The 26,046-nt window shown below is 38.3% G+C and overlaps 7 protein-coding genes across 8 annotated transcripts in view; 4 read left to right on the plus strand and 3 right to left on the minus strand.

Moving 5' to 3' along the window:
• The first annotated feature begins 590 nt into the window (after positions 1-590).
• Positions 591-1,282, plus strand: LOC108139344 (cystatin-like protein). The gene is made up of 3 exons (XM_017262068.2): positions 591-720; positions 776-888; positions 1,022-1,282. The coding sequence occupies exons 1-3, from the start codon at positions 661-663 to the stop codon at positions 1,218-1,220; spliced, it is 372 nt and encodes a 123-aa protein (XP_017117557.1). The 5' UTR covers positions 591-660; the 3' UTR covers positions 1,221-1,282.
• Positions 1,283-1,947: 665 nt separating this feature from the next.
• LOC121467555 (putative protein TPRXL) lies at positions 1,948-2,448 on the minus strand. The gene has a single exon (XM_041709160.1). It carries the CDS (start codon positions 2,446-2,448, stop codon positions 1,948-1,950), a length of 501 nt encoding a protein of 166 aa, XP_041565094.1.
• Positions 2,449-3,576: 1,128 nt separating this feature from the next.
• LOC108139180 (protein new-glue 2) lies at positions 3,577-4,154 on the plus strand. The gene has a single exon (XM_017261801.2). The coding sequence runs from the start codon at positions 3,583-3,585 to the stop codon at positions 3,982-3,984; it is 402 nt and encodes a 133-aa protein (XP_017117290.1). The 5' UTR covers positions 3,577-3,582; the 3' UTR covers positions 3,985-4,154.
• Positions 4,155-7,864: 3,710 nt separating this feature from the next.
• LOC108139164 (salivary glue protein Sgs-3) lies at positions 7,865-8,323 on the minus strand. The gene has a single exon (XM_017261779.1). It carries the CDS (start codon positions 8,321-8,323, stop codon positions 7,865-7,867), a length of 459 nt encoding a protein of 152 aa, XP_017117268.1.
• A 1,708-nt stretch (positions 8,324-10,031) lies between these two features.
• Positions 10,032-10,890, minus strand: LOC121467588 (threonine-rich protein). The gene has a single exon (XM_041709358.1). The coding sequence runs from the start codon at positions 10,613-10,615 to the stop codon at positions 10,130-10,132; it is 486 nt and encodes a 161-aa protein (XP_041565292.1). The 5' UTR covers positions 10,616-10,890; the 3' UTR covers positions 10,032-10,129.
• Positions 10,891-12,093: 1,203 nt separating this feature from the next.
• Positions 12,094-13,326, plus strand: LOC108139167. The gene is made up of 4 exons (XM_017261786.2): positions 12,094-12,182; positions 12,237-12,275; positions 12,525-12,613; positions 12,693-13,326. Exons 1-4 carry the CDS (start codon positions 12,123-12,125, stop codon positions 13,054-13,056), a joined length of 552 nt encoding a protein of 183 aa, XP_017117275.1. The 5' UTR covers positions 12,094-12,122; the 3' UTR covers positions 13,057-13,326.
• Positions 13,327-14,222: 896 nt separating this feature from the next.
• LOC108139253 (cGMP-specific 3',5'-cyclic phosphodiesterase) overlaps positions 14,223-26,046 on the plus strand; it is a 46,198-nt gene continuing 34,374 nt past the window's right edge. Inside the window, exons 1-2 of one of the 2 annotated variants that reach the window (XM_017261929.2) lie at positions 14,223-14,903; positions 17,974-18,012. The gene's annotated coding sequence lies outside the window, so the exon portion shown is untranslated. The remainder of the gene's footprint in view (positions 14,904-17,973; positions 18,013-26,046) is intronic. The other variant, XM_017261930.2, reaches the window with a different exon arrangement.

Genomic DNA, 26,046 nt, shown 5'->3' on the forward strand with positions numbered 1-26,046 from the left:
TAAATGTATTAAATGTGTTTCATGTTGATGACACAAAACTCGCAGCTGAAGAACATCGAAACCATAGAATCAAAAGAATTCGTTGATTACCATTTGCATATATTTAGATTTTATTTTCTTGTGGCCGAAAGGAAGTTCATATCTCAAGGGGTTTCCGTTGGTATGACTTCGTCATAATCAAAACTTCCAAGAGCTTGTTTTATGCATGAAAAATGAGTGTAACTGAAAGCAATGAACTAAGCTATTTATATACGAATGTTGAGGTTTTATGAAATATACATTTGTTTTTCTCGGTTTTTTTTTTTTTTTTGTTGCTGACTCAAGTAAAAGGGTGTTGCTGTACTGATAATGAGTCAAAATATAGCGGCCACTCCTGACCTGGGCAAACAAGAATAATGAAACCACAAAGTCGCAGTCAAGTCCAAAGGCAAAACAAGCTAAAAGGCTATAAACTAAAATTAAATAAAGATGCTCGACGAGCGGCTTCATTGTCGTCGTGTTCAGGTTTTAGTGCCCACTAGCTCCTCTCCGGCCGGTTAGTGCCGATCGCAAATAAATAAAGAAAATATTCTCAGCGAATACTCGGACGAAATCGGTTTCCTATAAAAGCGGTTTCCTAAGCCACGAGTGTACTCAGTTTAAAGCAGAGTTTAGAGGAAAATGCAAGCGATGAAAGTGATCTTTGTTCTGGGCCTGACCCTGGCCGTTGGTGTGGATGGCGTAAGTTTTTAATTACTTGTTATATGTTTTTAACTTATTGTAATCCAAAATCCAGAGGCTGCCGCCCGGTGCTGCCAAACCGCTGGAGGGAGATGATTTATCCGCAGCTAGGGAGCTCCTGACAACTACGCTTGCCAAACTGGCAACAGGAGATGGCCCAAACTACGAGTAAGCTATAAAGTTATACGAGCTAGAGTGATTCTTGATTTTTCAAGAGTACTTTTCAAAAAGTACCAAATAGTTAAAAGAAATACAAAAATCCAAGTGCAGTATAAGTAATTTGAAATGTTTCATATTTCAGAGTTGTGAATGTGATCTCTGCAAGTAGCCAAGTGGTGGCTGGTTCTCTGCACAAATTTGACGTGGAGCTGTCCAATGGATCCGACAATAAGGAGTGCACCGTGAAGATTTGGAGCAGGCCATGGCTGGCGGCTGAGGGCACGGCCACCAATGTGAAGATTAAGTGCCAGGATGAAGCTGAGATTGACAACACCTGGTAGAACGAGTTTTGTTTCTTGTTTTACGTCAATTAATTGTGATCTAATAAAAAGTGCGAGCATTAGAAGTTGTTATTTTAAAAATGAAGAGGCAAACTAAGTCATGTAGACATAGATATGAACTTTGGTGATTCCCTGGAAATATTTCGTTTCGTATAATTAAAAACTTTGCTCTTTGATAATTAATTAATATTAATTGTGGAACCAGTTTTGTTAGTGGGAATCAAACGAGAAATATCAATTTGAATAGATCAAAGGAAATAAATAGTTGTAGTGGAATCTAATGTGAACGTTTTAATTTAAGTGCAATAAAGAAACTGTATGAATAAGTGACTAGCAAATGAAAGCAAGAAAAAAATATTTTACGGTTACTGGACAGCACAATATATATGAGTGACATAAAAATCTATAGTTTAGATTTACTCCCTAAGGTTTCATGAGTGACAACCAGAAGTTATTTTTCACAATTTGCTTTCTTGTAGACACCTATGCAAATGTTGTTTTTTAACAACTAAACTCTTAAAAGAATTCAGAGTTTGAAAAAAAGTTCAATGTCTTTAAAAAAAATTGCCTGTTTAGCATTACATGTGCTGGCAAAGTTGGCTTATTTTGTTCTAAAATACCAGAATAGCTTTCCCAGAGAAACAATATATTTAGGATATTTAGGAATCCTGTATATTTATTTTTTAAATGCAGCTTGGAAGTATAACAAATGATCCATCAGTTTTACTTAACCGTTGTTGTTGACTCTGTTGTTCCTGTTGTTGCGGCGGTTCCTCCTGCGCTGTGCCCGCTGACGCTGGCGACGACGACGCTGACGCTGCCTCCTCCTGCGGTTGTTCCTGTTGCTGCTGTTGTTGTTGCTGGTGTTGCTGCCGTCACTTCCGGAAGCGGAGCTACCACCGGGGGTTCCTGTCGAAGGACTTGTGCTGCCACCTGTCGAGGGAGAGGTGCTGCCGCCTGTTGAGGGAGAGGTGCTGCCATCAGTGGGGGAAGTGCTGCCATCAGTGGGGGAAGTGCTGCCATCAGTGGGGGTAGTGCTGCCATCAGTGGGGGTGGTGCTGCCATCAGTGGGGGTAGTGCTGCCATCAGTAGGGGAGGTGCTGCCATCAGTCGGGGAGGTGCTGCCATCAGTCGGGGAGGTGCTGCCATCGGTGGGGTCGTCAGCCCTACCGCTCGAAAAGCAGAGGACCAAAAGGCCCAAGCCGAAAAGTAGAGTGGTTACCCTCATAGTTGATATCGGTTTAAGCGAACGGATTTGCTTGATGATCTCCGGATGGGTGCCATCGCTTTTATACCAATTGCCTAGTTCATGGATCTATTGTGAGGACGGTCGACAGCTGCGCCAACAAATCGATTGAATAGAAACTTTCGAATCGGCATATTTCGACAGCTGTCAAAATAACACGCGAATTGGACAAAAGGCTTTTATTTAATGACTCGGTTCTTTCTATCTTATTAAGACATTAGTTGGTTAAATATAAGAAGCATCGTATTCATTATTCAGATTAGACAAGCAAAAGTACTGGCTCAAGATCTGGGACGATATCATCGATGGCAGAAAGCTGAATGGTAGGAAACTGTCAATCCAGGTGGTGAAGTTATCATTGCCTGATTTTGGGAGCCATTGAATAAAATGGCATCTTAAAATTTCTTATACATTTTCTTTGTCGGTGTTGGTCAGCGAGATGACTACTCCAATGGTCTTTTTTTTTTGTTTAATTTCTATGGCGAAATAATTACAGTTAAGAATTACAAAAAAAAGGATGACGTAATATAACAACAGCCCTTTATATACTTTTTAATAATGTATTTTGTGAGGAACTAGAGGAATTTTTATATTCTATAATTGTGTTTTTTTACGTTTTAACTCAAGTTATATTTTATAACGTGAACTATGTATTAACTTTTGAAAATGTATTGACAAAAATCTAAAAAACTAAAAGTAATTCCTTTTTTTTGTGTCATCTAACGAAATTTGGAACTCAATTGGCTAGGCTAAAACGTATATACTTGTTTATTTATTTAAATTATTGACAATCAGGCAAATGTATATTTATTTTTCAATTGATTTATTACGTAAAAAGAACTGCAACAACTTAAAACACAAATTCAACTGATTCAGCTTGTTGAATAATACTAACACTTATAAAATTTGCTAATGATATCTCTCTTTAAACAATATTTATTCATAATTTTTCTAACCGATAGTATTTGCGAATTCTCGGTAAACATGCGAACAAAATTATGCAAAATTTATAAGAACCAGCTGCGTAAATTTGCCAATAATCTTTTGCCAGCGGCAGGTGCGCCTATAAAAGCCGCAACCTTCATCCATCTGCAACCCGCAATCAGATATCCCACCATGAGAGCAGCCACCATCTTAACCGTCGTCGTCGTCCTGGCGACTTGTCTCCTGAGGAGCAGTGAGGCGGTGACCTGTACCGCCGACCCCACCGACGCTAACTGCATTGACTGCAGCACCAATCCGACGAACGCAGAATGCGAGACCACCACAACCACAGTGGCGCCCACTACTACTGTGGCGGAAACAACCACTGTGACGACCACCACCGTATCCTCTTCCAGAAAGCGGAAAATCGTGCGCCTGAGCAACATGCGCTACACCGCCGTCCGTCGCATCCGCGTCAATAGGAACTCGTCGAGGAGCAGCACCATTCGCACCACCCTCCGCAACCGGAGGCGCAGGAACAATTCCAGGCGTGTCAACGTGAGAAGGGGAAACGTTCGCATCATAGTCGGCTAGAAACATTCCCACTCCAATAAAATTATGAAGAAAACAATTTCTTCAAATTCTTTGCCCAAATTTGGGAATATTTTAGGGGACATATGAGTCTGCTACACTAGTTTATTAGAATTTGCCTTGCATTAAACATAGTTTTATTTATAAGCTGAATAAGAAACATCGGCAAGCCGAAGTTCATATACCCTTGCAAATATTGCAAAAATTAAATATTCTTGATAAAATTAAAATTATGATTGACTTGCGTATATAAACATTAAAGCTATAATGATTTGCAGCCAAAATATTTGATACTTCCTATGGCAGCTATATGGTATCGTTTTCCGATTTTAAAAAAATGTAAAAATTATTAATTAATAAAAAAGAATTTCTAAAAAAAAATACAAAATAAAAAAGTTAAAATTTAAACAATTTTTTTTAAATATTTTTTTTGTTCTCATGGGACCTTTATGTTATGTCGTACGATTTTGATGAAATTTAAGCCGTAATTCTGAAATATTAACCGAATATTAATATGTCGAAGAACTAAAAATAAATTAAAAAACAGCAAAGATATAATTATTATTATTTCATTTATTTTTGCGATTGTTCCTATGGGAGCCACATGCTATAGACGTCCGATCCGGTTCGTTCCGACTTATATGCTACCTGCAATAGAAAGACAACTTTTGGGAAAGTTTCATGCAGATAGCTTTAAAATGAAAGACTAGTACTAGTACTAGAAACGGACAGAAGACCGGACAGACAGACATGGCTAGATCGACTCACCTGGCGATGCTGATCAAGAATATATATACTTTATAGGGTCGGAAATGTCTTCTTCAATGCGTTGCAAACTTCTCACTGAAATTATAATACCCTCTGCAAGGGTATTAAAACAATGGATTGTGTTAACGATTATTTACCTCTTTTAAAGATGCATTATCACACCTCCTTTTCAACATAACACGTAAAAAAAATACATTCCAACCCAATAATTCAAAAATTCTTAGCAAACATTAGGAAAAACAAGCCAAAATTCTTAACAACTGTGTCAATAATCTGATTATTTTAAAGTGAAGTAAAAAGGTATATTCTTTTCTATAAAAAATATGTAACCTGTTAAAGAGTACATTTTCGTAACTATATTTTTGATTAGGGTCAACAGAGCCTCTCTTTCAAAATTAACATCAAGAATTTTGAATTTTAATGCAAATTATAGTAGTAACTCAATTTTTGGCCCCAAGACTCGTTTAATGTCAGCTTTTGGGCGGTTTATGCTTACTTTAAATCGAACCCTTATTTCAGAAATTATTAAAAACAAGAAAGAAAGCAAACTTCGGCAAGCCGAAGTTCATATACCCTTGCAGCTATCGCAAGAATTAAATATTTTTGAAAACATTAAAATTATGATTTACTTGCGTATATGTTTAAAAACATTGAAGCTATGACGATTTGCAGCTTAATTATTTGATTGTTCTTTTATATATTTTTATTATTTGTATGGGAGCTATATGATATAGTCGTCCGATTTTGATGAAATTTTAACCATAATTCTGAAATATTTAACCATTGCTTTATGTCGAAGGACAAAACAAAAAATTAAAAAACAGCAAAGTTATAATTTTTTTCAATTATTTTTCCGATTGTTCCTATGGGAGCTATATGCTATAGTCGTCCGATTTTGATGAAATTTAAACCATAATTCTGAAATATTTAACTATTGCTATATGTCGAAGAACTAAACAAAAAATTAAAAAACAGCAATGTTATAATTTTTTTTCAATTATTTTTCCGATTGTTCCTATGGGAGCTATATGCTATAGTCGTCCGATCCGGCTCGTTCCGACTTATATACTACCTGCAATAGAAAGACAACTTTTGGGAAAGTTTCATGCAGATAGCTTTAAAACTGAGAGACTAGTTTGCATATAAACGGACGGACAGACGGACAGACGGACAGACGGACGGACAGACGGACGGACAGACGGACAGACGGACATGGCTAGATCGACTCGCCTAGTGATGCTGATCAAGAATATATATACTTTATAGGGTCGGAGATGTCTCCTTCACTGCGTTGCAAACTTCTGACTGAAATTATAATACCCTCTGCAAGGGTATAAAAATTAAGTCAAAGATGAGGATTTCAAAACAATCACCGCAACAAAAAAGACGAATTCATCTGATTAAATTTGTTAAAAACACCTTGCTACCTGTTAAAATTGTTAATGCTATCACTCTTCAAACAAATTTTGAAAAAGTATATTGTTTTCTAACCATACTATCGGTTAAAAAATTATATGTTAACATTTGTTTGAAGAGAGATAACATTTGCGAATTCTCAACAAACAAGCACCAGCTGCGTAAATCTACGAATAATCTTTTGACAGCGAAAGGTTTGAGGAACGGAACGCATATAAAAGTCAAAGTTTTCATGGATGTGCCAACCGCAATCAGAAATTCAACGATGAAAGCAGCCACCATCTTAACCGTCGTCGTCGTCCTGGCGACTTGTCTCCTGAGGAGCAGTGAGGCGGTGACTTGTACCGCCGACCCCACCGACGCTAACTGCATTAACTGCACCACCAATCCGACGAACGCAGAATGCGTGGCTGAGGATGGCGCCACCACAGGCACAGTGGCGCACACCAGCAAAAACCAATTTGGGCCAAAAAAACTTTATTTATTTTACTAGAAAAATAATGAAATAAATATGGAGACATTTTTTATATAAACTCAGCTATTTTATGTCAATGAATTTTATTGGACATTCGTGTTTTTGGCTACAATCTTAAAGATAAATAACTTGAATTTTATATTTTTATTTAAAACACTGCAAAATCCTTTAGTGGATCGGCTTGTCTAGCTATTGCTTTAGGGATCCCTTCTTAAAGTGAACGATTCGGTTTTTGAATTATAGTTTATTTCCACCCGCCGATTTCTTGCTTTTTGGCTTTTTGGTTTGGGCCTGTTTCAGTTAGAGCTTCTTAGCTATGTAGGAAGAAAACTGCCAACACGGTGTTATTTGCCACATTCGGATTATAGTGCTTAATATGGACACCAATAAAGTTACGAGGAATACAAGTGCATTTTATACTCATTATATACATATATATATATATATATATATATATTGTAAATTTGAAACAAACACGATTAAGCTTCCTATATTAGTATGCATTTTTAAATTGCTTTCTTGCCTTAGGAAATTATATTCATCCAGGTATTTTTCCTACACAGGCAATTTTGAATAACTTTGGAACGGGGCATCGGGGTCAAATTTGGTGTCATTCGACGCGTATATTGAACATAATTTAAACTGTGTTAAAAAAAGTGTATTTTTTTACCAAACCAAGCTCAAGAACTAAACTTAAAAAAATTTTAGTATGTCACTATCACCGCCGTTTTTCCTGAACCAGTTAATTTTCCCAAAGTCTTGGTATGCGATACCTTTCGATTGGTTTATTACTCGTTACGATCAGTCCATCACAGCAGATTTTCAATTCTACGGCAACGCTCTTGGTGCGCATCGTCCCTACATGTACTGTCGTCCATAGTGATTAAAATCGGCACGATTAGGTCAGCTTTTTTTTTGGCTATGGCTTGCTGAAGTTAGCATTTTTTTGGATTTCTTTTTGCGTTAAATAAGTTGAAATTTGAAAATTGTTTGTCATATACAATAAGTTTTTGCTCAGATTAAGTCTCTCTTAATCTATCTTAAGAACAAAAATTATTAATTCAATAATTTGATTGGGGTGATTTACTTAAGTGAAAGCTAAAACTGTAACTTTAAAATGTTTTAAATAAAAGTTTATAATTAAAATCAAACAATTTAAATATTATCGCTTTTACATTTTCAATTATATTTCTTTATTTAACAATTTCCTCATGATACAGATTTCTAACCAACCACGACACGAACGTTGCCATTTCCACGTCGGGCTCTCGTGTTGCCCCGCTTGGCTTTGTTTTTGTTGTTTTTGCGCCTTAGGTTGCGGTTCGCGTTGGTGGAGCGTCTGCGATTTGTCTTGCCACTGCGGCTGGTGGAGCGGGTGGTGGTGCTGTTGACGCGGATGCGACGGGTGACGGAGTAGCTCAGGTTGCTAACGCGCACGATCTTCCGGTTTCCGGACGAAGTGCTGGTCGACGCTTCGGTGGTTGAAGTGGTTGGCGCCACAGTGGTTGTGGTGGTTGTGGCGGCAGCTGCGGCCTCGGCAACGCACTCGGCGTTCGTGGGACTGGTGGTGCAGTTGATGCAGTTAGCGTCGGTGGGAGCAGCGGTACAGGTCACCGCTTCGCTGCTCCTCAAGAGACAGGCTGTCAGGACGAAGATTGCGGAGATGATGGTGGCTGCTCTCATTGTGGATTTGCTGATTGGAGATTGTTGATTGATGGTGATGTCGGATTTCGGAAAGGCTTATATAGTGGGTGGATCACAGGCGCTCTTCTTACCCAAGGACTATTGGCAAAATTTACGCAGCTGTTTCTATCAAATTTATTTATACATATTCCTAGATTGTTTGCTCAGAATTCGCCAAGAATTGGCTAAAAATGATAGTTGTACACACGAAGAAAAATCGTATTTCAAAGCCGCACAAACATTTATTCCCATATAAAAACCTAAACTTTCAATTGAACGCTATTAATATTAAAAAGTAAATAGATTCTTTTGATTTTGCTTTTGATTGTTTCTATTTAAATATTTAAGTTAATAATATATTAGTAATACATTTTTTGAGATCAGAACATATATATTATAGAATTTAATGCCTTAGGTAGGTACTGAATTTCTCTCAGTGTGTTTGATTTGTTAGAAGAAGAATTTTATGTCATAAAAAATAGAATTAGAACGCTTTCGGATATAGTCACCTTGAATGATGTTCATTATTGACTGTGTACCCACATTATAATCAATGCCATTTCTGACTAGTTTCTCAATTTTTAAGGTTGAAGGCTGTTTAATGTGACGTACAATTAGTAACTTTGCCTTTCTGGCTTATCATTTGGTTGCAGAGTTTTCTTTTATATGGAATACCTTTCAAATGAAGACGAAACAAAATTTAACAATTAGAAAATGTTTATTTTAATTTATAGCAGTTTACTTATTTTATAGCATTTCGTTTTTGTTGGAACTATTAACGTTTAGGTTTATTTTAAATTAAAAATATTTAGTGCTTATCGCTTTCAATGCCTTTTGTTCAAATCGACTTTCATTGCATTTGCTTGTCAAAGTTTTTTTTTATACCCTTGCAGAGGGTATTATAATTTCAGTCAAAAGTTTGCAACGCAGTGAAGGAGACATCTCCGACCCTATAAAGTCTGGATCAGCATCACTAGGAGAGTCGATCTAGTCATGTCCGTCTGTCCGTCCGTCTGTCCGCCCGTCTGTCCGTCCGTCAGTCCGTCCGTCTGTCCGTCCGTTTCTACGCAAACTAGTCTCTCAGTTTTAAAGCTATCTGCATGAAACTTTCCCAAAAGTTGTCTTTCTATTGCAGGTAGTATATAAGTCGGATCGAGCCGGATCGGATGACTATAGCATATAGCTCCCATAGGAACAATCGTAAAAATAAATAAAAAAAAATGATAACCTTGGTGTTTTTTAATTTTTTTTTTGTGTTTCTTCGAGATATAGTAATGGTTTAATATTTCAGAATTACGGTTTAAATTTCGTCAAAATCGGACGACTATAGCATATAGCTCCCATAGGAATAATCGTATAGCTGCCATAGGAACTATCGCATAATTAAGCTGCAAATCATCATAGCTTCAATGTTTTTAAACATACACGCAAGTAAATCATAATTTTAACGTTTTCAAGAGTATTTAGTTTTTGAAATAGCTGCAAGGGTATATGAACTTCGGCTTGCCGAAGTTTGCTTCCTTTCTTGTTTTTTTCGTATTCAATTGCTAATATTTCATTAAAAATCAAATTGCATTTAATTTTCTAGAATGTTTTGTTACAAAACTAATTAGTACATTATCGTGTAAGTTCCTTTTATACATTTTTATACCATTAATACAAATTTTCAAATGAAAAATAATAAGTAACTAAAGTTTGTTTGTGGAATGCATTGTATTGATTTTATTTAGTTTTTTCAGAATAATCGTAAATCGTTGAATATGAAACCAGTGAGCCATTACTCCAGTTCCGAAGAGGGAATATTATTTAACCGGACCGGTTCTGTCGCCTGCGCCTTTGAGCCCTCCTCCTGGCCGCCTGCCTCCTTCGGGCGGCACGCCTCCTTTGAGCCCTCCTCCGGGCAGCCCTCCTCCTCCTTCTGGCGGCTGCATTGCTGGAGCTTCCCGACGTCGATGCTGAGTCGCTGGCCGATGCCGTGCCGCTGCTCGGAGCAGGAGTGTTGGCGCCGCTCGATGATGCCGCTGTGGTGGATCCTGTCCCTGGTGCCGTGCTGCTGGAGTCCGTGCCTGTCGTGGGTGCCGTTGTGGGTGCCGTTGTGGGTGCCGTTGTGGGTGCCGTTGTGGGTGCCGTTGTGGATGTCTCTTGCAAGCATTCTGCGTTCGTCGGACTGGTGGTGCAGTTAATGCAGTTTTCGTCGGCGGGATCGTCCTCACAGGTCACCGCTTCACTGCTCCCCAGGAGATAGGCTGCCAGGAATAGAATTCCACACAAGACGATCGATGTTACTTTCATTTTGGGTATTGATGGTGTTCTCGGATGATCACACGGGCTTATATAGTGCTGTGATCTTATGACACCAAAGCGGATTCAAAGAATATTAGCAAGTTTACCCAACTGTTGCCATCATAATAATGTTTATCATGTGCATTGTGAAAAATTTGGCTAAGAAAGCCATACAAGAAGATGGCCTGGTATCGATGGTGTTATCCATATGTCCAAATGGCATCTACAAATTACTGCCTAAATTTATTCAGCTGGTTTTGTCAAATTCTGTTTTGTTTGCTCGGAAAGTTTGCAGAGCCCACTGCGATTGGTTTAGATATTGGCGAACATGTGCGTGTTTTTTGAAGAGATATATCAAATTGTCGAATCAATTTCTCTATTTAAAACAAGAAAGAAAGCAAACTTCGGCAAGCCGAAGTTCATATACCCTTGCAGCTATTGCAAGAACTAAATGCTTTTGAAAACATTAAAATTATGATTTACTTGCGTATATGTTGAAAAACATTGAAGCTATGATGATTTGCAGCTCTATTATTAGATACTTATTTTATAAATTTTTATTATTTCTATGGGAGCTATGTGATATAGTCGTCCGATTTCGATGAAATTTAAACCGTAATTCTGAAATAATTAACCAATACTATATGTCGAAGAACTAAGAACAAAAATTAAAATTGACGCCTTTTTATGGCCGCCAAATGTTTTCTGTTGGCAGCCCTTCTCCTGTCATCCCTTCCCTTGGCCGCATTTTTGGAGTCATTGGTAGGTGTTCCCGATCCTGGGAAAGCGACGATGCTGGACGAACCAATTGAAGTTTGAGGAGCCGCGGATGGGGACGCAATGAGAGTGGAAGAGGTTAAGCTTTAAAGTCGGTTAATGTCGAAACAGCAGATGTTGACGTGGAAGTTGAAGAACCCGACGAGGACGCTCGACCAAAAATGGTCAAAGTCAAGCAGCTCCATAAAAAGAAAACCCTCATCTTATGTTCGTAGCAATACTTGTTTAGTTCAGTAATCTCCTGTTCCAGATGCATCGCTTTATATAGCTGCAAGTTAACTGTTTTCTTTGCATCTTGCCTAACTATGTCCAAAACTTATCTAGCTTTCCCTTTTGTTAGACACAAAAAATTTCAAATAAGTAATAATTGCGTAGACTAAGGAGTAAGTAAAAGTATTTGCATGTGTTTACAAACATGCGTTTATGGAATTGCTTCTAAAATAACTCATTTACCGTCAACGAGTCAGAAGCACTCATTTGAGTGCAAATATTTTAATATCAATGGGTAGCTCGCGTGTGAGATTTGCCAAGCTTTTATGAGTCCCCAATTGTTTGCTAATGTTTGATTTTTTTTTTCTATTTTATAATTATCATGACGTCACATTTTACACCGAAGCGAAGCGAGAACAATGAACGAGAATGTTTTATATTCATATTTCGCAGTTATATTGCGATACGCTGACCATTTCTGATTTTTAAGTTAGTTTAGTTTGAGCTGATCACAGCATACGGTTGAGCCATGGATTTATCTAGCTGTCTGCTGCTCTTTCTGGTATTTATTTCAACGTCCAAAGTTGTGGTGAGCGCTGATTAAAAATATTTTAAGAGTCAAAATTTCTAAAGCACTTTACAGTTTACAATCTGCATTCCCCCAAATCACTGCATCGAAGATGTGAGTATGAAATGGTTTTTAATATACTGTTTTTATAATGGATGAGTCATATAAATGATTTATAAACAAAGCCCCTAACAATTTTTTTAAAAGAGTTAAACCCTAAGATGATTTTGAATTGTTTTCTTTAATTTTTGCGTTAATTTTTATAAATTATTTAATTAGAAAGTTTAGAATAGATTTTAAGTAAGCTTAGTTTATGTAAGTTTGAAAATAGAATATGATTGCAATTAATTGTCAATCCCACAGATGGAGGAAAGTGATGCCCAAGCCCAATTCGACTATGTTCTGGGCAAATATGACGAGCTGGAAATGAAAATTCCCGGCAAGCCAGTTGGGTGAGATGAATTTTCGCCAGTGGATGTTGGCTTTGGTATGGTGATTCGCTAATAGCCTTTTCATTTCCCCGGCCAACAGTTTGCATGGCAAAGTGGTTACGCATGGCGAGGCGGAGGAGCAGCACTTGGTGTTCCAGTACATGGACAATACGCTGCATGACATCATCCAGACGTGTGCGTTTGTGGTCAAGCGGACTCCTGGCGAGTGCGAGAATATCCGGACCTACTGCTCGGCCTTCCTGAGCCGCCTGCCACGCCCCCTTCTGGAGCGCCAGCCCATTGCCGTTTGCGAGGACGGGGTGCGGGTGGCGGAGGAGGAACCGGAGCCGGAACCGGAAGACGACCCGGATGCAGATGCTCAGGCGGAGGCTGATCCGCAGCAGGAACAGCCGGAGACGACAACATCGGAGCCGGCTAGCTTCAAGTTAAGAGCGTTCCACTGACCCCCGTCAGCGGTTGGATTATCCCTCTTCTGCAGATGGCATTAGTATCTCAAGCATTAGACAGCGATTTCTAAATTGAGTGATTAATTAATTAATTGGCATTGATTTGATTTCAATGAGATCAATTTATATTCAAGTTATAAGCATTAACAATTTGTTTTGTTTTTAATTTGCGTTAAATGTTTTTTTAAAGAATGTCTTCCATGTCGTTTTACTTGTGTTTAATTTGTGTGGCTAAGAAAAATAGACCAAATTGCTTATATTTACAACTTGAAAGGAAGTTTAAAATTATAAAACATAAATCCTTACTTATTGAAATTAAAAAAAAAAAAAATTTATATAAAATAAAATTCAACATTTTTTACTAATAAATTACAACAAATTTGACTCTTTGCGGAATTTCATTAATTAAGCTAATCCTAAAATTCAAAGACCCGCCTAAAAGTAGGCTTTTCCCAACTGCTTACTAACATTTCTCGTTGGCCACTCAATCTCATGGCTTCCCAAGATTGAATTAGGAAGCTCTGACAGCAACAACTATGCGAATTTTAGCTCAACAACTAACGGCGAAAAGACAAGGCCAGGCTAAGTCCGGCGCCTGCGCCGATCCCACGGAGCACAGTGGAATAGACGGTGGGTATTCATAAAGCTATTTAAAAAAACCCAATTTAATAATTCGGCCTTATTTATATAAATATAGCAAAGCGTTTACTATCTACAAATAAAAATGTAATTAAAATATGCAGTTATGTCTTTAACTCTTAAACTATTTGATCAGAAAAAAAGAAAATAAAAAATATATTAGTGTGAAAAAACTGTCAAAAAGGTTATTGAAAACTAAACTGGGTTTTTTATATGAAATTTAAAATTTATTATTGAGAATTTTCTTTTAGACAAATTTTAGATTTTTTCAAGAAAATTATAATAAAAATAATTGTGAAAAACCCTTAATACCACTTGAAACGGACGGCTAAAAATTCATCTTAACTTGATAAGAGTTTTCGTTTAATTTGAGAGCCACTGTTAGACGCAGAAATGCGTGAGAGAACTCTCTCCTCTGGAAAGAGAGAAATGGAGAGAGTGGCTTGCGCCAAATAACAGTAAACAAAGCCCAGCTGCTACTGCTTCTGCTATCGGTGACACTTCATTTCAGTTGTTAACGGGGCGCCACGGCGAACTGGAGCAGCCAAAACGAAGCGCGGGAGTTGGCACAAAAGCTCCAAAAACGCTGCAGACCCGCAATAAATACTTGGTGAAATAGAGAGAGCGAAGAAAGACAGAGAGCGGGCCGAGAGAGAGGGCCGCTGAGAGAACCCATTCGAGAGAGAGACTTTCCGAGATAGATTGTTATTTGGCGACAGTCCCCGCACAGAATTATCTGCTCAGTGCAAAAGTTGTACTCGTGCTGCGTAGCTCGTGTGGGCAAGGCCGTTTCTCGACACGCCCACCCACCGCCCGTGCCCGTCGCCGCCCCCGCGTGCCCCCTGCCACGCCCCCAGCTGGGAGCAGCAGCTGCTTTTCAGTAAAGTGCGAGCGCGGCAACGGAATTGCCGCCGGTTGAAAAAAACGTCCTGTGCAAAGTTATTTATGTTAAGTATAAAACATATACCACTTTTTGCATAATACGAAAACTAAAACTAAACATTTAAGCGTCGCGTAAATATACTATTTACTTTCGCGCAATTCCCATCCCCCTTTATCAACGAAGCGCCAGCCAGTCCTCGTTATCAGCAAACGAAACGCGACAAAAACAAAAAACGTTTCAGTGCGACACAAAAAACAAAAAAAAGAAGTAAACACCGAAATGAAAAGAAAATGCATTTGAAAGCGTGAATGTGTGTGTTAAGGTGAGTATTAACCGCACGAGTGTGTCTGGCTGTGTGTGCGTGTATGTGGAGGCCTCCGGCTCAGCTGAGTGCTTAGTAAACAAACAAAAACCAACCGAAGCCAAACACAAATACCCCCACAAATATCAACTACGCCAGCACCAGACTCACCCACACACTCGCACGCAATTATTAGCGTTCCCCAAATCCCCCAGAAATGTGCGAATTATGAAATATTTTACCCTTGAATGTCAGACGTATTAGAATTAGCGGCAGGGGGCTACATAGCATTACTTTTTAGCAACTTTTTAATACCCCTCTTATAGTAAGAAACCAGGGTGAGATTAATTTCTGAAACAGTTTTCAAACCTTTGAAGAACAATACGAATCTTGTTTTACCATATTAAAAGACCGAGTTCAAAATGTATAGAAATAGCTCTAATTAATATTAGAGCTACTATTATTAATTGGTCTTCACTTGATTTTAGTTTGCAAGATATGTGACAGATTTGGCAATACCATTAGATTTTATTTGATTAGAACTCCAGATAGTTTTCCTCAACAAAAATCTAGATTTTAAGCAATCTAAAACAGCACACTCATTGAGATTCTAAGATTTTCTTTAATTTTGGCACCCAGAGACACTTATTTTAATTAACCCTACAAAATTTTTCATTGTGCAAAAAATATTGCCGTCGGACATTTACTACTTTGTAAAATACATGTAGATTTTGTAGAAACAAATTTTGAACTATTTTAGTTGTTTAAAATGTTTGCATTCTGTGCTGGGAGCTGAATACAGGGAATGTAAGCATTAAACTAACTTTGAATTGGTTTTTATGGACACTTTGGTCTTTATAAATGGCCTATTTACAACATTGTAACATTATGGAAATTATACTTTGAGAATCTTGTGTATCTGAATATTATCAAATATTTGCTAGCAGGTATAATTAAGTCGGGACCCTTGTCCGCAAGAATTTTGACAGTATTTTTGTTTGGGATGGGGGAATCATGGGGAATCAAGAGCAACAACTCCGTATGGCCGCAAAAACTTTACTGAGACGTGCGATGTCTAGCGCAAATTATTTGAGAGTTGCTTCAACGCATTTTGCCACTTTTATTCTCGCGCGCAATTTTCATCTCGGCCGCCCTTTTGGAGACTCGCCAAAGTGTCTGTGAAATCCATTAAGTTTTGTTTTCGTTTTTTATGAACAACATTGACTTTGTCAACGGTTCGTTCTCCGTCATCCCTTGGACCCTCTGCCCTCCTCCATCCTCACGCACTTTTCCGAACAGCAAATGTCTGAGCAAGTCTTTTATTTTATTTTAATGCCCTCACTTTGGCCACTCCTTGGCAGCTTCCCTTTGGAGGATTTTTTACAAAAACATTGTCAAATTTATTGACTCACTTTCGTCTTTGTATTATCCGGCTTTATCCGTCTGCTGTTTGCTCTTTGTTGGCTATACTCCCTCGCACCAACGAACGTGACAAGTTATTTCAAATTGAACAGGAGCTTTAAGGGTCATAAACTCGGCTCTTGACAACTTTCGAGAACTCCAATTAGGTTAATTATCGGTCTGGTAAAGTAATATGCACAGGTTTTTTCATGAAAATCACTTATGTAGATAATTAAAAAACTGCTTTGTGTTTGTTGTGAAATTCCTGAGAACGTCAAAGTAAAACTTGTCTTTGCTCAAACTACTTGAAAGCGTATGATGGTTCCTATATATGAAAACTTTAATTTATAAACTTAATTAGTAGTTAGTTAGTCTGTTAATAATCAAAGAAGATTAAATAAGAACTTTTACTGTTAAGGAAAATATAAGTCTTTACAAGCTCAAAAACAATATATTTATCCATGGTATTCCACATTATGTTTGAGATACACTTATTGAGCAATTGTTTTTCGGTTACTCTCACCTTTACTGAAGATCTGTATAAGCTAAATGAAGTTAAAGAGCCGGCTAAAAGCTTTCAAAGTGCCACACCGCACCTGTCTTTAGTGGCTCGCTTTCAATCTCGTGGGATTCCCCTTGTTTTCTGTTTGCGTTTGAGTGTTCTGAGTGTAATGCGGATAAGGTTAAGGTCGCGTGGATTTATAGTATATGACGTCCCGATTTTCGTGGAACCGCTTATAAATAGTCCCCGTTCTCGGCGATTTCCCTTCGCATGCAATTTTCCCGGGCGTTTGTTTGCTCGGCTCCCTATTCTCCTTTTATCCCGGCACGTGCCTTTTACTTCGGGGTAAAATTGAGAATTTTCGACCAAAAACCCAAGGCTCAAACTTCGCTCTCGGCCATGTTTATAGCGTCTGCCGCTGACTGACGTTCATTGGCTTTTGTGCGGATATTTGTTTTTGTTATTATTCCGACATTCTCGGTCGCCCGTATCCTTCGTCCTTCATCATTGGCCATAAAACGGTGTCTCCGAGCACATTTCGCTGGTCGCTTCGGCATCTGCGGCTGTGTTTCAACCTTGCCTCAGTACGGAATCTCTATTCTTCTTCCATTTTTACAAGTTTATTTTGTTCCCGAAATTCTCGGACATTCTTTGCATTTCATCTCGCTGTTTCTTGTCGCTCTGGGACTTCCCATTCCTTTACGCCCATCAGTCATGACTCCTACTTTCCTTCCTTTTCCGACTTCATTTAATCAGCAATTCATTTATTTAAACGCCTTTGAGAAAATCATTTTTATTTATTGATTTCTTCGAAAGACAGGGAGAGGGATATAAAGAGAGAGTAGAAAAGGAAAAACGAGCAGGACACGCGCTATCTGCTAAAACGGACACTAATTCGATTTGTTGCTTTCAAAATTAGGGTAAAATTAGTTATAAATCCAAGTCTACTTAATTACATTCGACGTTTACTTTGGGCAATTTATGTTATGACCAATTAAGCCGACTCTTGTTATTCGTAAAATATTTCCTATATTTATGCGCATGGTTTAACTGTGAGATCTAATTTATTACTGTCATTTACGAATCTGTTAGTAATTTACAATGCATGGTACTTAATTGTATATGAACAGAACTTATATACGAGTATTATTAATTTCAAACTAATTATTTTCCTGACTTTATTTGCAGCCAAAAAGCCACAGCAACTTTTTCAACAAAAAATAATTGGTAAGTCACGTTGCGTATACGCAGCGATGCCTTTAAAATCGCTTACAAACTACAAAGAAACTTGTAAACAATGAGGATGATAGAGTTCGATCTATTAATAGCTTCCCCAAAGGATAGTTGTAAACTTTGGCTCCAGCTGCGAATCGCTGCAAAAGACACTATCGAAGACGGATGACACGGGCACGCCCCCAATCGCATTACTTTTTTTTTGGGGGGGAGAGAGCAACCCAAACACGCCGTCTGGGGAAACTGGTTCCACTGCAGCTGTCGTCGTTCTTTTAGCAATCATCTCGGAAAAGAAACCACGGTAGCCAAGAAAAACAACCTTTATAGAGCGATATTGGAGGGAAAACTTTACCGTTAGCCGTTTTGTGCAGCGCTTATCCGTCTTAGCCACTTTGAGTCGCGTTTCTGCTGCCACTCGCCGATATTTTTTGCAAAGTTTTGGCCGCGTTTACATGGTTTCCTCTCCCAAATTCCTTGGTCGATGTGGCTTTTTGCCGGAAATAACACACGAGTGCGGGGCAATAGAGGCCAGAGATAAAGGGTGTACTAGCCAAGTTCGCTTTTTGCCGGCTCCCATGGCAAAAATTATTGTCTGAGGTTGTGTCGCTGTCCCTACCAACGCATAAATTTGACTGTCCCACATGTCCTGCGATTCCACTTTTTCTTTACTTTTTTCCCCCTTTTCCCTATGCGCTCGCATATCCTGTTACCGCTCTCTGCGGGCTTTGCCTTTGTTTTTTCTTCTATTGTTCGGTCCTTGCCTTTTAGTTTTTTCCAGCGTTTATTTGCGCTATTTTTAGCCCGACACTTTAATTTTGGTTGATATTTTTGTTCTGGCTTTTATGGTGATAAAGTTGACCGTGTTGTTTTCACATCCGTGGTTGTGGGCCAAACCCGAATTGTTTACAAATTCGAATTCCCAATTAAAAGCTTTCGACTTTGCTTTGCTCTCGGCTTCGCTATCGATTATATAATAATAAACCTGCCTGGCCACGTGGCGCCTGAACTTACCACGTAATTTTATTTTCATGTGGACGCAAGTGCCAGTCGCTAGAACTCGTTATGGCCGGAAGGTAATTACGAGTAATTTTAATAACATAGATTACGCATACGCAGCGTGGTATAACCGTCAGTATATGAAATAGGTCATGGCAAGCATTCAAATGACATTTCTGAAAACTGTTTGAATGTTTTATAGCTAAATATAGAAATTTGAATTACCCATAAATTTCTATAAATGTTGAAACTTAAAGATATGTGAAAAATCCTTACGATCAACAGAATTTTATGTTTTATAGAAATAATATAATTGCTGTTACGGAAAGAATCGCTTCTGAAAAAACTTAAAGTTAATACACATGCATTTTGAACATTGTGTTCATGAAATTTTATAAATGTGCTTATTTTTCTATCTTAAATCTTAATAGTATAAATTTATTGGGGTATGCATATCTAAAAACTTTTATTTGTTTTTGGATTACAGCCTCTTATATATCAATCAAAAAGAAAAAGTCGTGACGATCGCACCTTCAACATACAAAATATCTAATATCAAACTTTGTGACGAAAAATGAATAAGCATTCGATTAAATAATTGCACTTTTTAAATGTTCCCATTCGGACCGCTTCATCTAGGTATTTTGCCTACACAGGCATTTGTATCTCAACGTGCCGAAATTCCTTCCTTGTTATATACCAAAGTTTCAGGAATCTTAAGGGCTATATACGTGAAAAGTCAAACAAAATTGGCTTTAACAATTTTCACAAATTTGCAAATAAGTAAAAAAAATGTGTTAATTTTTAAACTATTTTATTTAAACCAATTATGTTCGGCAGCGCCATTAACATGTAGTAGTTTAAAAGTTATAGCCGTGCAAAGTTTAGCTATTTCTAGCAATTTCCCGCTAAAAAAGCTAGTTTTTCAAAAGGTAGAACAAACTTTTTTTTGTAACGAGCTGCACAACACATAAAAAATTATTTAAGATTTCTAAAACCGGTCCTTAAAATTCTTTGAAACTGACAAACAATTTAAAGCCGTTGGCATAACAGGTTTTAATTAAACTGAGAGTTCAGTTAATTTGCAAACTGTTCATTTTGAAGCCAACTCACACACGTTTTCCGTCAGAGACTTAATTACTTAGTCCGACTTATGAGGACCCACGTAGAGCTGGAAAGTGGTTTACCGGGTTTTAAGACACGCCCACACACGGGCAAAAGTCCTTTCGGGAATTCAGTGACCGAGCAGCGTCGGCATAATTAAATTATTCCACAACAATTGCCGCTGGAAAAAGAGTCGCTCATTGAGTTAATTTGCGACAAGTCGAGGTGGTGATGTCGATGATTTCACTGCCGCCAAAGTTTACAGTGTCCTTTGGTCTGACTGTTGGCCATTTGGGCTCGGGGCTTTTCGCAGAAAAGGATTAATTAGGATTAAAAGTGTGTCGAGTGGTCGACAAAAGCCCAGAATGGTTAGCCCTCAACTGCGAAGAGGCCAGCGATGGTCTCAAAAAAGCAGGGAAACTCGGAAGGAAAATAAAGTAAAATAAAAGTGGCTGGATGCTTTCTGGCGGTGGGCGTAATCGTGCGGCATAAATAAGTCAACCAGTTGGCCAACAACTTCAACTTGGCTGCTGATGATGATGATGATTTCTCATTTTGTGCATGGCGCATTTAATTAACATAATTCGATTTAATTCTGGATTCCGAGCGCTGCCGGTTTTTGTTTGACTGATTTAAATACAAATAAAAATGAGTTTAACATAAATTGCAATTTATTACACAGGCTCGATTAATTTTTGTTATTCTAAGTTTTTTCTGCTCTCGTTGATCTTGCCAAATTCAATTGAATAACAATTTTAAAATTGGCTTATAGCGCATCCGCCCAACTCGTTTCCAGGCGCAAGTCGTCCCTAACCGAATTCAATTAAAAACTAACAGCATTTATCGGTTTTCAATGCAATCAGTTCGGATATTGTGTTAAAGCTCTTGCCATGGCTGTAACTGAAATGTGAAAGTTTGAGTGCATGACTGTGCTGAAACTGAAATCAGTTTTATGGCAATAAATAAATAAGTTAAGCTGTCAAATCCACTCCCAGCTGCCCGTTCCCACTAAAAGTATTGATTCTATAGACGTTAGAAGACATAGATAGAATTCGAGCCTTTTTTTTAGTAAATCAGTCTTTCTAGCTTTTGCTATAAGTGTACCAACAATGCGTCGCTACTCTAATGAAATCATTTTCATCCCATTTTGCTGACATTAAAGTTTTAAAAACCTGAATGGCTGGGGCCAACCCTTTTCGAATTCCACCTTTTCGTAGAACTGCCGGCGGACACTATAAACTGCCAGTGATATTAGTTAATGCCCTGCTGCGGTCGTCCATGCGGAATTGTTATTATTTAAATGGTCTATTAATTCCGATCCCCTTTTTTGCGGTGAATTTTTTTGCAGGGTAGAGTGAATGTTTTAATTTTAGATCAGAGAGAGCGAGATAAATTATATGCTATTCATTTTGGAAGTAGATACTCAAATTTGTGGGACTCAATTAAACATTCATAGTATAATTTAGTAATATCAAGTTTCATTATAAAATTAAAAAAGGCATAAACATAAAAAAATAATAATAATAATAACTCCATTTTAATATCATTTTGTTTTAAATTGATTGATTTGATGATTTCCCAAAGATCTGAATTTTTTAACGAAAAATAGTGCAAATAAAACTCAATTGTAACCGTGCATTGTTAAGAGAATTAGATTGTAGATCTTCGAAATACATAGCTAAGTTTTTTAGTTGTCAGAATGGCTAAAAATTAGGGTATCTAATCTGTCTATCCCAATAGTAGAGCTATAATTTTTTTTAGCCAAACTGCAAAACGCATTTGTTTGGCCAACAAACTGAGTGGAAAAAACTTTTAACTAAAAAGCGAGGAGGAACCCAAGCACACACAAACATGTTAACACACTATGAGGAAAGGATAACTGAAGGGGGCTTGGGGGATTCGAAACGGTGAATCGGACTAGCAAAGTTGAAAATTGTGAAATGTAAGCAAATTGCAAATGCCAAGAGATGTGGGGAGATAATGTCCGTATAGAAAGGGGAGATACGCACACAGCGATGGTAAAATGTCCGTCTTTTTAGCCACGGTTTCGGGCTAAATTATACGACTTCCAAGTAAACGCACACGAATGTATGAATATTTCATTTGGTAAATGTAACTAAATACATAAGCCAGACCGCAGGACATGTCTCTCATCTTCATTTCGCCATCAAATCTGCAAAAGGACGTGTGTAAAGTGTCGATGTAGGTGTGCTGTTCTGTGCTGTATGTGTGTGTTTTTGCGAGCTGCGGTTTTGCAATTGAATACGAGGGTCTGGTCCTCGCTTCCTTTTGAGGTCTTGAGTCGAGTGCCAAGTGCCTCTCCTTGGGTTGCCATAAACGATTCTCGCTGCTTATGCTAAAAATCTATGCCACATTAGTTCGTTGCCATCCAGTTGGGCCAAGTTTGTTGTCGTTTCGCTTTGTTTCGAGGGTCATGTTCGGGCTGCCTCCGTTGTTGCGCTTTTGTTTGGCCCATGTGCTTAGCTTTTGTGCGCGGTGAAGAGCGCTTGAGGTTGCCAGCGAGCGAACAGGAAGCCGGCGGACAGACAGACAGTCTGACTGCCAGACACACATTCGGTTAGATAGACAGCAGAGGGGCAAATATAGGGATAAACACTCAAAAAAAGATCTCACTAAGTCACAGCTAACTTATTATTATTGTTAAAATCTTTTAACTCCAGATAAATACCATGCCTAAAATATTTTACTAAAAGTGAACATATGTACATATCTTTTACTATCTGAAATATTGCAGGCGCTTAGTTAAGCTTTGTAAGTGCTCTTAAGAAATTGGAAATCACTTAAAAATCGAGTTAAAAGTATTCTGTAGAGAAATGTTTACTTTGATCGGAACTGAGCGTCACCATCACCTTAGCATTTTTTTTAAAAACGAGCTTCATTTAATCAAACCATGATTTTTGTTATCAGATTAATTGATTTCCCATCGCTGGATATTATTTTTAAGTACAATGAAATCGTAATATTAGCTTTGATTTAAATGGTTCAAACAAAAATTTATTGGATTTGCATACTTTAAAATAGGTTTATAAAGTATAGTTCTCTTAATCAACCCCAAAAAAAAAAATGTTTATAGTTTTAAGATTTTGTTGACTTATAAAACGTGCATCCGTAATATGCCTGTTGTTGTGCTTTCATTTGAGTACCAGCTATTTTTGCATGTGCAGGCACAGTTACATGCAGATACGATTTGGTGAGCAGGCAAGGTCGCACAAATGGGACAAAAGATCATCAGCGTAAGCGGCCATAAACAGGCTCCCAACAACATGCAACAATGTTCATGTAATTATGCGCCCGAGTCCTTCTTGTCATGGTAGCTCATGTTGATGCTTAACTTCGCTCGGGTTTATATCCCTCCTCAGGCCCTGCAGACTGCAAGTTGCTCCGAGTTGAGTTATTATCTCTGCCCGTTGAAGACGAGTGTGTGTGGGCGGTGTATTTCTAACGCCCAAAGCACCTGGAGCAAAAAGATGCCTCACATAACACTAACAGCTTGGCAAGTTTCAGGTAATTAATAACCGTAATTAAGTTGACTTAATCTTAATTGCCGTTTTTACATTCTTGTGTTGATAAAATGTTCCACAATGTGCGATTAATGTGGGCTATCAACTTCAACTTCCCTGTCTTACTTAACAGGTCTTAAAGGCCAACTTAAAGCCACTGCGAAATGCAAATGATGAAGACGACAAAAAGGAGAGCACTGAGAGAATCCAAATGCTCCTCAGTCCCATAAATTTCCGATGAGTATTCAAAGCCCTCAGTGCAAATCATGGCCATCCGACTCTCGAGCAGGACTTCTTCTGACTTCTTCTACACGCTGCGTATGAGCAATTAAACGGAAACCAGACCCACGTCACGTATGCGCCATGTGACACTAGTTCTTCGTGTTTAATTACAGTTTTTATGACTTCAATGGGCACGAAAACCGATTCGCGACCACATTAAACGTCGAGAAGGAACGCGGGAACCAAGAAAAACTGAATAACGGTCAGTTTTTCGAGGACTGGGACAGAAAAAGGCGCATGCAATAAAAAGGAAATTAATTACTGCCGGAAAACCTCAATGGAGGGAGGGAGGAGAGGCGCCTAGAAGTACGCCCCAAGTGATGAGAAAACTTTAAGGCACTGGACAAGTTCAAGGTGCGTGGCGGCGAAGGGGGCAAGGAATATCATAAAAGTGAAAGAAATATTGCTTTTACTTGAGCACACAGCCCACCCACACACGCCAATACACCCGCGCACACAGAAACAAACATAAGCAACTATAAACGTGTGCATAAATTTCGTGTCGAGTTGCGAGGTGCACGCAATGCGGGGAAGGGGGACTAAAAAGAGGAATGGCGTCAGCCAACATTTGAATAGCACGCACACACGCATATGTCTCGATAGCACAGTGGATACGCGCAAGGAATACGAAAATGTCAAAAATAATTCTTTGATTTGATATATATTTCTGGAGTGTCCTACGTCCTAAGTCTTTGAACCTACAAACTTTATCTCAACCCATTTGTAGAATTTTTGTTTAATTAGTCTTTACAATGGAACTCTTTAGACCGAGCAAACGATTACTTTTTATCAGAAAAAATTAAAATAACAAGATTTCATAGAAAATGAAGACATATTTCGCAAAATAAATATATCTCTAATATAATTATTAAATCAATTAGCCTTACAAACAAAATTTTTAAAGCACTCCGATTATTTTTTGAGAATGCCAGCTGTACCAGTACAATAGTTGAATATTCTGTTTACGTGCCGTTGCCGCCGTCATTACTGTTTGCTTTTCCATTTTATTTTGCGCTTGTTATCGTCACTTCTGGATTCAATCAATCTTCCTTCTGTGGCGAGCAATTCCAGCACGCACCGCCAGCTGAGTGCCACTCTCAGTCAGTGGAGCGCCTGCCACGTGGCGTATGCGTAATGTGTTGATATTTGATACACATCTTGTCACTTTAAAGGGGGGGAAGTCTCATTGGGATCTCCCAGTGACCCGGGGCTATAATTTCGGCCAGCCCTTGCCAGGCGGGCAAACAAGATACTAATCTATTAGCTGCTAATCGTTTATCCATATGTAAATTGACTGCCCAAAGGGGAATCATCATGGGCCACAATGTACAATCACAAATATTGGACTTGTGTAGGTGGAAGGAAGCCATTGCTTGGACAAAGATTATCCTCCTTGGTTTTATTCCGCAATGTGTGTCAATGTTTGCACAGTAAGTCCCAAGATCGCATTGCAAGCCATGGGCAGAAAGGAAAATATTTTCATAAAAAAAAATGTTTTATAAATTTAGATTGAAATCTAAAAATGTATAATTGCTATTGAAACCTGCATAATATAATTGTTTAATTAAAAAGAAAACCATAAACTGCTGCCATAATTCAGACAAACAATGACAGCATAATATAAACTTTCGTTAAATTTTTGTTATTTCGAGAACTGATTTTAGTTTTTGCCTGTGATGGAATAGCTGAAATTCTTCAAGCACAACTGCCTGTCTGCCTATTCATGTTGCTAGCCAATAAAATTGTGCTCCACCCCTGCTACATATAATGCCAGCAATCAATCTGTGACCCGCCACAACATTAGAGCATGGCGAATGGAACGTAAATCATAAAAATCGCATACACTCAAGGTAAGTATGCGAGCTGATTTTTCAAAACGTGCAATTTACTCGTAGTTTTTACCACTACCCTATCGCAAAGTTTCACTGCCACGCAAGTTTGCCTAATGGCCCAAATATAGAAAAACTAAGCTACTGAACAAATGGCGGGTTTTTAATATTCACTAGTTTTTATGGTAAGGTTCGGCCATGATGTATGCTATGAATTTTGTGCGCTCGTTGAGCGTAAAAATTGAAATTCCTTCGTTGGCATACGCTGCATAGAAGCTGTTTCCATTTCATTTATA

The sequence above is a fragment of the Drosophila elegans genome, unplaced genomic scaffold (assembly GCF_018152505.1).
Source record: "Drosophila elegans isolate 14027-0461.03 unplaced genomic scaffold, ASM1815250v1 contig_476, whole genome shotgun sequence".
NCBI classification, from domain to species: domain Eukaryota; kingdom Metazoa; phylum Arthropoda; class Insecta; order Diptera; family Drosophilidae; genus Drosophila; species Drosophila elegans.

Bases quoted from the DNA above. Each gene is read 5' to 3' on its own strand.
- LOC108139167 (XM_017261786.2), top strand. From the start codon at position 12,123: ATGGATTTATCTAGCTGTCTGCTGCTCTTTCTGGTATTTATTTCAACG. The intron at 12,183-12,236 runs GTGAGCGCTGAT...AGCACTTTACAG, and splicing joins TTTCAACGTCCAAAGTTGTG to TTTACAATCTGCATTCCCCC. The intron at 12,614-12,692 runs GTGAGATGAATT...CCCGGCCAACAG, and splicing joins ATTCCCGGCAAGCCAGTTGG to TTTGCATGGCAAAGTGGTTA.
- LOC121467555 (XM_041709160.1), bottom strand. From the start codon at position 2,448: ATGAGGGTAACCACTCTACTTTTCGGCTTGGGCCTTTTGGTCCTCTGC.
- LOC108139164 (XM_017261779.1), bottom strand. From the start codon at position 8,323: ATGAGAGCAGCCACCATCATCTCCGCAATCTTCGTCCTGACAGCCTGT.
- LOC108139180 (XM_017261801.2), top strand. From the start codon at position 3,583: ATGAGAGCAGCCACCATCTTAACCGTCGTCGTCGTCCTGGCGACTTGT.
- LOC121467588 (XM_041709358.1), bottom strand. From the start codon at position 10,615: ATGAAAGTAACATCGATCGTCTTGTGTGGAATTCTATTCCTGGCAGCC.
- LOC108139344 (XM_017262068.2), top strand. From the start codon at position 661: ATGCAAGCGATGAAAGTGATCTTTGTTCTGGGCCTGACCCTGGCCGTT. The intron at 721-775 runs GTAAGTTTTTAA...TCCAAAATCCAG, and splicing joins TGGCCGTTGGTGTGGATGGC to AGGCTGCCGCCCGGTGCTGC. The intron at 889-1,021 runs GTAAGCTATAAA...TTCATATTTCAG, and splicing joins GGAGATGGCCCAAACTACGA to AGTTGTGAATGTGATCTCTG.